The sequence below is a fragment of the Rattus norvegicus genome, chromosome 15 (assembly GCF_021556685.1).
Source record: "Rattus norvegicus strain SHRSP/BbbUtx chromosome 15, alternate assembly SHRSP_T2T, whole genome shotgun sequence".
Classification (NCBI taxonomy): domain Eukaryota; kingdom Metazoa; phylum Chordata; class Mammalia; order Rodentia; family Muridae; genus Rattus; species Rattus norvegicus.
In genome coordinates this window covers 27,671,137-27,687,534 of record NC_141548.1, presented here as the reverse complement: position 1 = coordinate 27,687,534, position 16,398 = coordinate 27,671,137, and the positions used below count along the sequence as shown (strand labels likewise).

Sequence of the window (16,398 nt, the reverse complement as noted above, 5' to 3'; positions counted from 1 at the left end):
AGCTGATCAGTAATTAAGGAAATGACCAAAGGGACCTCACCACACAGCAAAAGAAACAATGGAATGAATGCTCAGCTGTACTTCTGATAGAGATTTGATATCCAGAATATACAAAAACACTAAAGGGTCTAGAAAACAAATTGTTCATTGGTCTGACCAGAGAGTTTTGAAAAGACAAAACTGGCTAGGAAATATCTCAAAAGAGCATTCAACATTTTAAGATATTGGAGAATCCAACTCATAACTGCTATGAGACTTAATCTTATCAGAAAACTAAGGTCAGGAGACAACAGCTAGTAAACAATGGAAGATGTGGCAGAGAAAGAGAAACTCTCATTTGCTGTTTCCGGGACTGCAAGTTTATGCAGCCCCTCCAGAAATCAGTGTGGAGGATTCTCAAAACTCTGTACTGCTCCTTGGCATGCACCCTAAGAACTTCACATTACATTCTGTAGGTTGAATGGGACAGACATGACCATTCTACTTTACATAAATAAGCTACTATATTAGTATTTATTCCATAGCTGTAATGATACTTTATATAAAAAGCAACATATAGAAGGGAGAGTTTTGTTATGATTCCAGAGTGATAATTGCCTATTCTGGTGGGCAGGCATGAGAACAAGCATCAGACATGTTTTGCAGGAACGTATTGTTGAGCACTCACACATTCAATTTGCAAAGCACTGAGAATAAACTGGATGTGGGCTTTTCAATATCAAAGCACACTTCCAGTGATCCACTTTTTCTAGCAAGGCTGTGCTATGTAAACCTACCCAAATAGTGCCAACAACTGGGGACCATGTGTTCAAGTGCCCAAGATTATGGGAGACATTTTTTTAATTCAAATCACTCTATCTAGAAAGTGAAAACAACCTAGTCATCTTTCAGTGGATTAATAGACAAATAAAGTGCAACAATATATTCAGAGAAATTTTATTGAGCTTCAAAGAAAAAGGGAATCATGGAATTTGTAGCTTAATGGATAAAACTAAACTGAACTTTACTGAGTGAAGCACCTTAGACACAGAAAGACAAATGCATATGTGCACTCTTTTTTTGTGGATCCTAACTGTGCATTTTTGGATGTGATTATCTAACCTAGATTTAAAAAGAGTGGGTGAGGAACTCCAGAGAGTAATATAGTAGAATATAGGTTCTATAATGGAAGCAATAGAGAAAATGGGACAGGATGGGAGAGAAAGGGTAATGTTGAGGGAGTTGGGGAAAGAAGGGATAAAGAACACTGAAGATGATTGATAAAACATAGCAGACAGATGAATCAAGCTGAAACTGAGTTGCAATCTGTATCTTTGCATTCATAGAATTGGAATGAGCTGTGCAAGCTCCCAAGGGAGAACAGCAATCAGTAGTTTTTTCTAGCTATAAAACCTATGAAACAACAATGACCATGGCAAGATAAAGCAAGCCTTTAGCAGTAGAACTTATTTCTTTGGGGTAACCAATAGTCACCTAATTGAAATTTAAGCCTGCTAAGTAGAAGGGAACTCATGCCTGGTACTAATAACCTCCCCAACTACCTGTGGCTGAAGAGACCATGCATCTAGAAGGAAATTTAATATTATCACTTTATGAAAGCAGTGTAAGTTTTAGCTGCTTTCTAAACACCTATCCATATATACACGTACACACAGATAAACATAGCTCTCAACATACATATATGTATATATACAAACATATATATCCATCTTTGTCACTTTGCATAAAGCTCAAGCCCAAGTGGATTAAGGATTGCAACATAAAACCAGATATACTGAATCTAATAGAAAAAAGTTGTACAGAGCCTCACACTCATTGGCACAGGGGGAATTTCCTGAACAGAACACCAACGGCTTTTCAAGCTCTAAGATCAATAATTGATAAATGGAACCTCATGAAGCTGAAAAGCTTCTGTAAGGCAAAAGTCACCAGCAATAGGTGACCAATCTCCATGAACCCTACATATGACAGAGGGATAATATCCAAAATATATAAAGAACTGAAGAAGTTAACCTCCAAAAAAAAAAAAAACCCACCAAATAACCCAATTAAAATATGGGGTATAGAGAATTTACAACAAAGAATCTTGAATAGCCATAAAGCACTTCAAAGTCCTTAGTCATCAGGGAAATGCAAATCAAAACAACCCTGAGACTTTACCTCACACCAATCAAAATGGCTAAGATCAAAAACTCAAGTGACAGCACATGCTGAAAAGGGTGTGGAGAAAGAGGAACACTCCTTCATTGCTGGTGGGATTGCAAGCTGGTACAACCATCTGGAAATCAATCTGGAGGTTCCTCAGAAAATTAGAAATAGTTCTACCTGAAGATCCAGCTATACTACTCCTGACCATTTACCCAAAAGATGCTCCAACATATCATAAGGACACATGCTCCATTATGTTCATATCAGCCTTATTTATAATAGCCAGAAGTTAGAAACAACCCAGATATCCCTCAGCTGAAGAATGGATACAGAAAATGTGGTTCATTTACAAAATGGAGTACTATTCAGCTATTAAAAATGAGGACATGCTGAATTTTTCAGGCAAATAAATTGAAATAGAAAATATCATTCTATTTGGGACCCCCAAAGTCCCATACATTGAATGTACTCACTAATTAATGGATATTAGCCAAAAAGTACAGACTATCTGGAATTCAGCTCATAGATATTGAGAAGTATAACAAGTAGAAAGGCCCAAGTGAGGATATTTCAATTCCACTTAGAAGAGGGAATGAATGAATCATTGGAGGCAGAGGGAGGGACTTGGTGGGAGAGGGGAGTGGGAGGGAAAAAAGGGAAAAAGGATTAGGTATGGGGACATGGAACAGAAGAGAAGCCCAGTGGGCCAAGAGAATGAATGGGGATAAGCAGAATGGGGGTGGTTGGGTGTGGGGGACCCTCTAGAAAGGACCAGAGACCCAGGAGGTGAGAGACTCTAAGGAATCAATAGGGGTCACCTTAGCCAACATGTCCAACATTGGTGATAGGGAACTCAAAGAGCTCACTTCCAGTGGATAAACTTCAAGCAGGGGATGGGGTCCACAGTCAAAATTCTGACTGAGAACTGTTCCTGTGTAAAAGAATTGCAGGGACAAAAATGGAGAAGAGAATGAAGGAAAGGTAGTACAATGACAGGACCAACTTCGGATCTATTTCATAGGAGGACACCAAGCCCTAACACTGTTACTGATGCTATGATGTCCTTATAGATTGGAACCCGGATGTCATCTGAGAATCCCTACCAGCAGCTGACTGAGACAGATGCAGATACTTAACACCTAACCATTGAACTGAAGTCGGGGACCCCATGCTTGAATTAGGGGAAGAAATGCCAAAGCAACCCCATAGGAAGACCAGCAATCTCAACTTACCCAGACCTCAGGGAGCTCCCAGAGACTGAACCACCAACCAGGAGCATACACGGGGCAGTCCAAGGTCCCTGGCACAAATACAGTAGATGTCTGTCTGGTTAGGCCTTAGTAGTAGAAGATCTGCCTAACCCTGCAGAGACTCGAGGCCCCAGGGAAGGACCCTGGTGTGGAGGGTAGGAGGGGAGCACCCTTTGTGAGGTAAGGGGAGAGGAGGAATGAGATGAGGAACCGTGGGAGGAGGGACAGAGGGGGGGCAATGAAGGGAATGTAAATAAAATAATAAAATATGAAAAAATAAACAAAAATGTTATTTAATAGCAATGTGTTTGTGTGTCAAGTTGTCAAATATTGGTTACTTTTTGTTTACTTGACATAAGTTACAGTCACCTATAATTAGCCTAGTTGGATTGGCCTATGGGCATGTCTATGTGACATTTTCTTCATTAATGATTAATGAGTGATATGGGAGGGTTCATCCCATAGTTGATGGTGCTGTTCCTAGGCAGGTGGTTCTGGTTTGCAGAAGAAAGCCAGTTAAACAAGTCATGGAAAGCAAGCCAATAAAAATATATTTCTTCATGGTCTCTGGTTCAGTTTGTGCCTCCAGTTTCCTGCTTTAAAATCTTGTCTTGGCTGCACAAAATGACAGATTATAATCTGTGTACAAGGTAGCCCTTCTCTTTCCTAAATTGCTCCTGGTCATGGGATTTAATATAGCAAGAGGATAGTATCACAGACATAGACCATCATGTTCTTTTATTTTGTTTTGTGATAAACGATCTTGCTGTGTACCCAAGCTCCCTTGAAATTCTGATTCTCCAGTCCAATTTTTCAAGTTCTAGGATTACAGACATATTCAAATATGCATAATCCTAAATTTTTATTTTAAAATTATTTTTATTTAATATGGTGCATATGTGTGAGGGACAAGAGGACATTCAGTATGAAAGTACAATGCATATAACCTTAACATAATTGTCATTAATAGTATTTAAAATGTTTATCATATTTTTATGTTGAAAACACACAAAATTTCAGTCCTTTTGTTTGATACAGAATTAATGTTAGACAGATATATTTACCTTATGACGTTATCAAGTACAGATGTTGAGTAACTATCCAACTGCCCCAGCTGCAAACACTAAGCATATTGCTTCTTCTGACACTTCCTAGACTCTGGTAAACATTTTCCTATTCATTTTGAAAAACTTTTTACACATAGATGAGAACATGCAGAATTTGACTTCTCATAACTGACATATTTTACTTCATACAGTGCATTTCCATGTTATTCATGTTGCTGTAAATGGAATAATTTAGTTATTCTTGTGATTGAATAATATTCATATATATGTACACACTTGAATATGTTAAATTGATTATATTCATATATACCCTAGTACACACATGCATGGATGCACATGCACACACACATACACACATATGTAAATGTGATTAGTTGCGATTAGTTGCTTAAATTTAAAATTTTTATGTTCTTAAAATCTTCTGCAGGGCGTTTTTCATATCTTTGTTTCTCAGACTGTATATTATAGGATTAAGGAGTGGAGTACCCACAGAATAAAACAGAGTCACAAGCTTCTGCATTCCAGCTGCATGCTCAGATGTTGGGCTCATATACATTATCATCACTGAGCCATAGAAAAGAGAAACCACAGTCACATGTGACCCACAAGTGGAGAAGGCCTTTTTTTGTCCATCTCTTGAAGGAAGTCTGAACACAGTTCTCAGGACCAATATATAAGATGCCATGATGAAGAGGAAAGGAAGAACCAGGAGCAGAGACATTATAATTGTCCAGAAAAACTCCATTAATGGGGCTCTGGAACAGGCAAGGGCCAAAAGAGGACCTGGGTCACACAGGAAGTGGTCTATAATTCTGGACCCACAGAAGGACATCTGGGAGATGATGATGATGGGAACAGGGAACCAGAGGAAACCAAGCACCCAGCAACTGATCACAAGGATGTTGCAGAGGTGCCTAGTCATGAGGGCAGGGTAATGTAGAGGCCTGCAGATGGCAAGGTAGCGATCAAATGCCATGAGTGCCAGGAAAAAGCATTCTGTAGAACCAAAGGAGAAGAAGAAATAGAACTGCAGGAAGCATCCAGAGAAAGAGATGACTTTGGTTTCAGAGAGGAAGTTGGCTAACATGTTGGGGACTGTGGAAGTAACATACCAGATCTCCAGGAAGGAGAAGTTGGCCAGCAGGAGGTACATGGGGGTGTGGAGTCTCTGATCACAGCACACAGCACAGATGATGGAAGCGTTGCCCATGAGGATGAGTAGGTAGACAATGAAGAAGAGGACAAAGAGGAGGATTTGCCCCTCCCTGGGGTAGGGGAAGCCCAAGAGAATGAAGCCAGTGATGGTGCTGGAGTTTATGGTGCTGCTGAAGGTTTTCATCTGTCTGTGACCTGTGAAAGAACTAGAAATTGTTGAATATTCTGGAAATAACTGAGGAAATTTAATTTTTGTCCAAATAGGAAACAGAGTACTTTGCTCATCATCTATTTAATATTTATTGGAGTTTTACAGTTTGCTTGGTATTTTTTCCCCAAGCACTGGATATTCAACAACAAATGGAAAAGTTGAAGCCCCTATTCTATGCTGCATAACCAGCCACTCCTCTCTGTGTCTTCCATTGATATAAATAGACTAGGTTGACTATTTCTTCATCAGACACCATTGTAAGCATAGATTGATATAATTGGTATATCAAGGAATATTATTTGGGGTGTGACAGAAGATACACATGACTCGTATTTAGAAATATTTCCTAGTTAGGAAAAATGAGTGGAAGCTGCTAATGGCTACACATACCTGGAAGCCCAGCACTTGAAAGGTTGAAGGAGAAGTGTTACGAGTTCAAGTCATCATCATCAACTATGTACCAAATTTGAGTTTAGTTTGGGCTACAGGAGTTCCTGTTTCAAACAAACAAACAAACAAACAAACAAACAAACATAGACAGACAAACAAACAAACCCAGAAATGAACACATGAAAAGAAAAGGAAAAAAATCAACAAGTATACTTCATTAGTATTCATTAAATAGTCACCTGGTACGTTTGTTCTTAGGTGAGCTACTTGATGACTGTTAGCAGGAAAAATATGAGAGTTTTGGGGTACAGTTGTAGCCCAATTGTAGAACAGCCACCTAGCATTCATTAAGTCCTGCCTTGATCCTTTAGAATGCCAAAACCAGAAATAGAATTTTAGTGCAACCTAAAATATTATTGGGGAATAACTGTATGTCAGCATTATCTATTGGGTCTTTGGTTTTTAAAGATAGATTTATTTATTTGTTACATATGAGTACACTGTAGCTGTCTTCAGACACACCAGAAGAGGGCATCAGAACTCATTGCCATCATGTGGTTGCTGGGATTTGATCTCAGGACCTCTGGAAGAGCAGTCAGTGCTCTTAACCACTGAGCCCTTTCTCCAGCCCAAGTCTTTGTTTAAAGTAGGAAATTCATGTGTAAATCCATCAAAATTTCTAGTGGCAATTTATTAATAACTAGAACTTAAAGGCACAGTGAAAGCTAAATTTAATATCAATAATTTGATGGAGTTGATATGGATTCATCAGGAGATGCACTCCTCTTTCAGAAGATCATTAAATTGGGACTGGGATGCAGCTCAGCGGTAGCTGTGATGAGACCCAGTGGTAGAGTACTTGTCTATCATGTGAGATGCTCTGAGGAGATTGACCTCACCACTAAAGACCTAGAAATAAAGTACCCTTCCTCAACCCCAAAAATAGAAGACAAAAACTGCTCTTAATCCTCTGTCAAGAACATCTACATTATCCAAGTAGAATAACCAAGATTCCAACATTCTAAGTCCTCACCCCATTTGTATTACTGTATGGGTTCCTGGGATTAGATGGAGCAGGAAGGCAAAGGTGTCTGCATGTAGAGAACTGTCTTCTATGTGTGTGCTGAGAGTTATACTCATCTGTCCATGGCCTCAGATTCAGGTTTCAGATGGCAAAGTACTTCTCATGAGAAAGAACTGAATTGAAATCCCACCAGTATCTCGTGTTAAAAAAAGTAAAATTATCACTCAGGATATTTATCATTTAAAAATATTACCTCATTATGTTTTAAGTTGTGAGAGTATGGGGACTTGAATGTGGATCTTGGAGGAGTTAGGGGGAGGAATGGAGGGTGAGTATTGTCAAAACACAAAAAGCACATGTATGCATGTACTCAATTCTCAAACAATTAATAAAACAAATAACATTAAAAATATTACCTCAAATTTCCTTGTCTTTTGTCTATGTTTCAAGAATGAATCCTAGGATTTTTGGTACAGTCTTTACTGATAAGTGGCAAGAAGGAAATAACACAATTTTAAAACAACTAATGAATTCAAACCGTTTAATCACAGAAGCTAAGACTAACACACACATGCTCACAAATCATTGAGTAACTGTATTTGTGGTTTAACTTAGATAAATGATAACTTAAAAAACCCAACTCAAACAACTCATTGCCTAATAGTGGCTGAGCGTTTTGATATAAATAGTTTTACCAATTTTTCTAAATTCTCAACATTTGGACCAACATCTACTTGGACTATTTACTTTTGAAAGCAAAAATAACTGAGTAAATATTTCAAGGCTGTCTCTCTCTCCTTTGCAATGTCTTAACTACTCCATTTCCCTCAACTTCATATACAACAACGAAGTTGTCACTCTCACAGGCCCAGTTTCCAATCTGTCCCCTTATTCCTTGGTTGGTCTCTTTCCTATCCCACTCTGTGTACCTCAGGCTCAAGCCTTCATTACCATATCTCTGCACCATTACAAAATCTTTCTGACGGAGTCCTCTGATTTTTCACATTCATGTTGTAACCATATTGATTTTTTATAATTTGATCAGAAAACATAATTTCTTTGGATTGAGTAACCTTCCTACCCTAGTGCAATATCTAAGTACCAATTGACTGTGCACAGACCCCTAAACAATCTGGCCTTTGTGAATGTTTATTATTTTCCCACTTCTATTTCCTAGTCCTCCACCACATTTCCCATTTTTTTTTTCAGTTCCTCAGGACTACTTTCTCTAGAAGATGCCTGTTTTGTTCCTGCTTAGAATTTTACCTGCAGGTTTTCTCTTTGCCTAGAAATCTCACCTAATCTCATGAAGGTTTTCTGGCTCCATTTCATTTTTGTTGTCCTGAAAAATACACTGGGAAAAGTAATCTCACTGTTAAATATTAGAGTTTGTCACAGTGGAAAGTTCAATGGACCAGCAACTTGAGGCTGATGGTCCTATTTCATCTACAGTCAGAAGAATGTCATAAATGCATTGATGTCAGCATTTGGATCATTTTCTCCACTTGTACACAGCTCAGAATCCCTTACCTTTGGAGAGGAACAGCCACAGTTGCATAATCAAGACAGTAACCCACACAGTGGACATAGACAACACCTCACTGAAACTCTTCCCAGGTGATTCTCATCAAGTTGTCAATTAAGGCTAGCCAAATCAAAACAGATTTCTCAATAGAGCAATCACAAATGGCTGGGAAACACTAAGAAATGTTCAATGTCCTTGGACATCAGCCAAATGAAAATCAAAACTATTTTGAGATTCTAGCTTACGCTTGTCAGAATGGCTAAGATCAATGGCATGGGTGACAGGCCATGTGGCAAGGGTGTGGAGCAAGGGGAATACTCCTCCATTGTTGGTAGGAGTGTAAACATATACAGCCATTATGTAAAATTTTCTGAGTGTCTCAGAAAATTAGAAATCAATCTACTCAAGACTCAGGTATACCAATCTTGGGCATATATCCAAAGGACATTGCATCCTACCACAAGGACACTTGCTTAAATATGCTCATTGAAGCTTTATTCATAATACCCAGAAACTGCAAACAACTTAAATATCCTTCCAATGAAAAATAGAAAAAATGAGGTACATTTACACAATGAAATACTACTAAATACTGTTGAAAAAAATGACATCAGGAAATCTTCAGTCAAGTGGACGGAACTTGAAAAAAATGATCCTGAGTGTGGTAACCAGATGCAAAAAGACAAATATAGCATGCCTTCATTTGTCAGTGGATATTAATCATTAAGTAAATGATAACAAATGTACAATCCACAGACTGAGAGAGGTTATGTAAAGGGAGGGCTCTAGAGAAGATGCATGGATCTCCCTGGGAAGGAGAAATAGAAAAGATTTTATGGGTGGACTGAGGGAAGGTGTGTATGTGAGCAGGATGGATTGGGTGGGAGGAAGGGATGGATCGAGAGTGAGGGTAGAGACAGCTGGAATTGGGAAGTTCTCTCTCTCTCTCTCTCTCTCTCTCTGTGTGTGTGTGTGTGTGTGTGTGTGTGTGTGTGTGTTTGTGTGTGTAAAACTGGAGCAATGGGAAACTTCCTGGAATCCACGAAAGGAGAACTTAGTGGGCCTTCCTAGTTATGGAGTATATGGAGCCTGATGATAGGACACAAAGTTTCTCCCTGAAAACTGACCCCAAAGTGTCGTTGCAGAGGACAATACCACACAACTCACTGAAGGTAAAGAGGTCAGGGTGGTTCCTGCATGTAGCATTCACTCCTATGTTTTAGTCTCTTTGAAGTGAGAAGATACTCTGTAGACTATGGAAAGAGAAGCCTGCAGAACACTTGACTTACAATCTGTTCTGCCTGCATGATGTGCTGAGGTAATGCTGGCACAGAACTTATGGGAGGGGACAATCAATGTTTGGTTTAACTTGAGCCCCATCCCATGAGAGGAAGCCGATGCCCTACACTGCCTGGATACTGGAGCCTGAATAGTCCAGACACCTAGGTTGAAACCAAACCTGACTGGCAGACAATCAATCAATTAATCAATCAATCAGTCAATGAAATGATTCCTAATGATACTCTGCTATACTCATAGATTGGTTGTAATCAGAGAGACTTCCTCCAGCAGCAGATAGGAGTGAGTTTAGAGATTGCCAGACAATGTGCAGAACAAGTTCAGATAGGAGGTCTCCATTTGGTCTCTCCCCTTGGAGCTCAGAGAACCCAGCAGGGGAGAAAGTAAGATTGTTGGAGTCAGGGTGTATGGAAGACACCAGGAGAACATGGTCCAATGAATCAACTTTGCAGGACTCACTTGGGATGATGGAGACAGAAACTGCAACCCCAGTATCTGCACCATGTCCTCTGCATATATTATGGCGGTTAGCTTAGTGTTTTGTGGGAATCCTAACAGTGGGAGTAGCTGTGTCTCTGACTCTTTTGCCTGCTCTTGGAACTCTTTTCCTTCTGTTGAGTTGTCTTATCCAGCTTCGATATGAGGTCTTTTGCTTTGTCTTATGGTATCTTGTTTTGTCCTGTTTGACTGTTGTCTCTTGAATGCCTGCTGTTTTCTGAAGAGGAAATTAAAAATAATGGACTTCATAGAGAAGATGAAGTGTGTGTGTGTGGGTCTGGACAAGTAAAGGGAGGGGAAATTGTGGTCAGGATGTATTGTATGAGGGAAAAATTTATTTTCAATTGAAAAAATCAAAAGCTAGCCAGAACACTTGCACACTGTGTATAAAGAACTCTGACTTTTCTATGTTCATAACTTGCCAGCTGTTTTATTTCTGGGACTTTAAGCTTTTTGAATGTTTTATTCTTCCTCATTTATCTCCCCTTACCATCTACTATTTTGTTAATTTATTATTTATTATGTTTGTAGCATCCAGAAGTGTTAAATAAGTAAGCAGCTCTGTTATCACTTAAATATTTTTCTGTGTTAGGAACCACTAAGAGCAGCTATTCACCATAGCAACTATGATGGGTTCATCCCTATGGCATCACACCTGACCCAGTAGTTGAAAGAATCATAGAGAAGGTGGGTTTTTCAATGCAGTGGCTGTATGATAGGAGGTCTAGATCTTAGAGTATTCTAATTATGAGCTCATTGAGAAGCCTATTTGACTTATTGTTTCAAGTTTGTTATCAAGTTGGTGGTTGGTTGGCATTTAACCAAAAATAATTTGAAAACAGGTACATGTTAAATTTCAACCGCAACGATGAATTTTCTAGCACAGAGAGGAGATGGACAACTGGGTCTTTTGTGTTTGTGATGTCTGTCCTTCCTGGTACCCAGGACCTTGCGTCCTTGCCAATTCTTGCTAACTAAACAATAACGATGTCTAGTTGTAATATTTGGGACCAAATTGGTTAAAATACTGGTTACAGAATGGCTTTATCTTAACTTAGCCACGCCTAAGAAAATGTACACACTAAGATATTAACACACATATCACATTTATCAAAGCTCCAGAACATTACAAAAGAGGGGGTAAAATAGAATGTAGGAGCCGCACAGTGATAAAGAATGACATGGCTGCCTCATATTCATGAACTCGCAGCTCTGGGATTGCCTACTAGAACTTGTACATGTCTAGGATGGACAAAATTCAGTCATGGATAAGTAGGAATTCTTGAGTTCTAGCTCCTCCAGGGACAGTCATTACCAGTTGATGAATGCTGAGGGAGGAAGAGAAATTGTGTTCAGTGTTGGCGCTCATGTTCTAGTCAATATCTCCAAACACATCCTCACACTGGTGGCCCTGGTATATACAGTTGGCCATACAGCAAAATGATACAGAAGTGGCCGGAGGACTTGTTGATAAGAAGGAGGTTATTGAGAAAGAAAAGGAATAAAAGAAGGTAGAGAGTTGAGTGTGAACATTGTGCATTATAGACATATATGGAATTGAAAATAATAAAAAACTAGATATTTAAATATATTTGTAAAATTTTGCATATTGTATAAAATTTCAGCATGTTTCTGATCATCAGAGATCTTTCTGATCTCTCTTTCTGAATTTCTATGTTAATAGTTAATTCATAAATGATGCTACTGACTTAAGCTATACTTTCTATCATCCCCATAGTTTGTGTGATTCAAAGACCTGTTCCTTTACGAAAGCATTGGATGGTTCCTCAGAAAGTACTTGATGTTTCATAAAGTAAAGTACTGGAACAAAGGACCCAGCATTGCTATTATAGCAGACATGCACTATTATAAGAGGCCTTAGATAATAATTAAAAGTTTAGAATTGGTTGCAGAATTTCCACAGTGAGTTTCTGGGAGACAAGTAAGTACATGAGTAAGAATTAACACAAGGTGATTTCACATGGAAAAATACTCCACAACAAAGACTTCCTTCCATATACAGGAAAACAGTCCTATAAGGTACTTGTGACCACTTCCAATCATACAAAATTTCAGGAGAAAAACTCTTAGGTTTGTATTTCTTTCCTTAAATTTGTTATCAGTCCATGTCATATCCACATAAGTTCAGAAAATCTGGGTAACACTCATTGTTAACAACAACAACAGTTGAATACCTGAAGTAACTAAAGTCAAGGCCCCTCTTGTAATATTTCTACTGATTCTGATTTTTTATAGTTCCTAAATCCATTAATATTTAGTTTTTCTAAAGAATTTTCCAAAATATTTTGAATTTCCCTTGCTCTGCTCCTAACTGACAAAAATAATGCTAATTTTATTTTCAAATTTACATTTATAGCTTTATGCATTTACTTTGTGTGTGCGTGTGTGTGTGTGTGTGTGTGTTTGTGTGTGTGCTGTGTGAATGTATATGCATGTGTATTCATGCATTCATGTGTAAGTTCATCCATGATATGGTACATAGGTGATCAGAGGACAGGCTACATGAGTTGTTTCTTTGATTCTACTGTTCACGTCCCCAGGTCTCATACTCAGGTCAGCAGGTTGGACAGCAACACCTTTACCCATAAAATTATCCAGGGGATAAGCAGCTCTATATAGCCTTATATTCAATACATCTACAAATGGGGATATAATATTCTTTCACTTATAATATTTTTGCAATAATTTTGTGCTTTCTTCTCACTTAACCTATATTGATGTTATAAGAGATTCAAATTTTTCACTGTATCTCATAACAACTCTCTTATTATTCAAAATAACTTGAATAAAAGTATAGTTTTATAGATGACCAAGACATTTTTAATCTTCCAGAGGAACCCCATTTTGAGTACATTTTCCTTAGATCCAAATTCATGGAGACAAACCAAAATGAACTTCCTAATAGGAAGAAGTAATAACATTTATTAGGTCCATAAAAATAGATACTTTTATAAAGCTTAATTTATGAGGGTAGAAGAGACAGCTCAGTATCACCTGTATCTCTAGGTTCAGCAGGATCCAAGAATTCTAGCCTCTAGAAGTACCTGAACTCATATGCACATCTCACAATATCCACAAAATTATAAAAACAACAATGAATTAAAATTATCTATGATAAATGCCATAGATATAGTAAACAATTAGAAGTATGATGCTAATTATGTTTTCAAGTTTATATTCATTTTGATGTATTTAGTGTGTGCATGTATGTGTAAGTGCTTGTATATACACATGTGCATGCATGTATCCATGTAGGAGTACATACATGCCACGGTGCACATGTGGAGATGACAGGACATCTTACAGGTGTTAGTTCTTTCCTTCCACTGTTTAGATTCTCAGGAATCAGGCTCAGATTGCCTGAGTATAGAGCCATGGTTCTGAGAAACACTATGATACATTCAGACTTCTGCCACCTCAGAGTTGCTTCAGACTATTTTAAAAATAATCAAAGATTTAATTGACTCTTTTGTATTGAAAGTGAACAAAACAGCCACATGGTATTTCATAACTTGAGAACTCATGCCTGTATTTATTCATTTTTTGTATTTATTGGTTAAGCGATCTATAATACTTGTTGAAGACTTTAATAGCAATATTGGCTATTGAGGGTAAATAATCAATAGTACAAAATTACTTTTATTGTAGTACAATTTTCCTTTCCAATTATAAAACAAGAAATAAGATTTAATTAAGCCAAAAAGCTTGATTTATAAGTCTGGATTTGTTTTTATTCTTGTTTTTGGAAAAGTCAAGTATGTTAAAAAGTATTACTGTATTGTTATCTGAATTCTTTTGAAATATCCATAAATGAAAACCTTATGTACTATCAACATAACAAAATATTTAAATTATCAATCACAAGTAAGAATTATAATACCTTAGATATTATGGCAAATCTCCTTTGGAATTAGAGCTAATTACTCCTCATGAGTTTATAAATATGGAATTTTCCAGAAGGAAAATAAAACTAAAGGATGACAAACTATTTCAAATACTCCAAGCATCAAATAAAATATTTCATGTAGTATAGGTAACTACAAAAACATACAATCTAATCAAAGATTATGATTGGCCACCCAAAGTATCTGTTTTCGTGCACTGATATCTTTACTTCTTTAGGTCATCCTGTGTTCTTGACTGTCTCAACCTTAGATATAAAATTTCCATTATGTCAAAGGTAAATGCTGTGTTAGTTTCAGAAGGTGGAATAAAGAGAAGTCACACCCAAATAATAAAGCCTGATGAATTTGATAGCATGCAAGAATGAGCTCCTTAGTGGGTTTACTTTTCTCCTCTCCTGAAGACTGTGTTCTTGCCTTCTCAGACCCACCTTTATCAGACATGAGCAGTTCTAAGATATTTAACTTCCACATTCACAGAGAGTCTGATAAATGCACAAATCTATAAATTTCTTTATTGTGCAATCAATAAAATAATGTAAACATTTTCAAAGTGTAAGGCAACCTGCATTTCTGGGCATCTATGTAGGGTAAACTATTTCTTATCTGTACTGAGGTGGGAGCGGTGGGATTCTTATTAACATCATGCAGTGTGTTGTTTTGTGCAGCTCCCTCTCAGGGTAGTTTCCCAAGGATAAGCTTTAAGATAGTCTCCTGGAAAATTGGAAAATTTTGGGAGCTTTTAAGGTTAATAAAATTAGATGTGAGTTGAGGAAAGAATGTTTTCACTAGACTGCTGTCACTCAATTTTTGTCCGTTAGTGCTTGAATATGAAAAAATCTACTCTGCCAACACAATTGTGCTGAATTGACCAGTTCCTTCTAGTGTTGACCACTTTGTGTTGAGTCCTAGGAAGTGGCACTTAGAAGTAGGACTTCAGGGCTCTGTGGAATTTTGGACAATAATTTAATATCCTGGGTGTTTTTCATGGTTACTTCCTTTCCACTTAAAAATAAGTCCCAGAAACCAAGTAGAGATCATGTTTTGCATTTTTGCTAGTTAATTGTCCACCGATTCAGACAATATATACATCAACATATTCCATGACTCCACTTGCCTGAAAAGCATGTGTGGAAAGGCACAGATTCCAAAGATAGACCATGGGGGTTCAAGGACAGCCTCTGTGCTGTATATTTTAGACAAGTTATAATAACTTCTTCATATGTTGCTTTCCCCTTTGGAAAATGTAGAGTAACAGTCCTGTCCAAGTCATTTGTTTTGAGAATTAGATGAATAGTATTTGTTAAGTGCCTAGCATCCAGTTATTTCTCTCTATTGTATTTATAAAACCAAGCTCTCAAGAACATCTGTGTACTCTAAAAGCAGTGTTGTCATGGAAAATAAGATCCCAGCATAGGTTATGGCATTTAAAGACATAACTGAGAAAATGCTATGAGTAAATATTTATTTCTTACTTTCTTCTAATATCAAGTGGGTATGATAATGCCTTCCAGAAAGGGTTGTTATGAAGTGTGCTGAGTGAGATAGCGAATAGACAAAGTGCACTGTGCCTATATCTGACACATCAGACACTCACAATGTGAACAGTGGACCTTTTTCAGGTGCATAGATTCATTAACTATATTTCACCGTTGTCCTTATTTAAGCACTATATTACCTTTCTCTTTGAATGGGAAGAGAAGGTATGAAGACAAGCGTCTTCAATAGATTCTTCCAGGATTTTCTGAGGGCAGAGGTAGTTGACTTGGTAATAGACAGCTTGAAGATCAGACGCAAAAGTAAACTGTGAAATTCAGTGAAGCGTTTTCTCTAGAATCCTGGGATTTTAAATAGAGCTTCTCTGCTTCTTGACTATTCCTAATGCTAGAGATCAGCATCAGGCACAGC

The 16,398-nt window shown here is 37.7% G+C and overlaps 1 protein-coding gene across 1 annotated transcript; it reads right to left on the bottom strand.

The window, feature by feature from the left end:
- Window positions 1-4,868: 4,868 nt before the first annotated feature.
- On the bottom strand, window positions 4,869-5,804 carry Or11g27 (olfactory receptor family 11 subfamily G member 27). The gene has a single exon (NM_001000521.1). It carries the CDS (start codon window positions 5,802-5,804, stop codon window positions 4,869-4,871), a length of 936 nt encoding a protein of 311 aa, NP_001000521.1.
- Between the last annotated feature and the right edge of the window lie 10,594 nt (window positions 5,805-16,398).

What these genes read in the sequence shown, in the direction of transcription:
- Or11g27 (NM_001000521.1), bottom strand. Translation starts at nt 5,804, where the DNA reads ATGAAAACCTTCAGCAGCACCATAAACTCCAGCACCATCACTGGCTTC.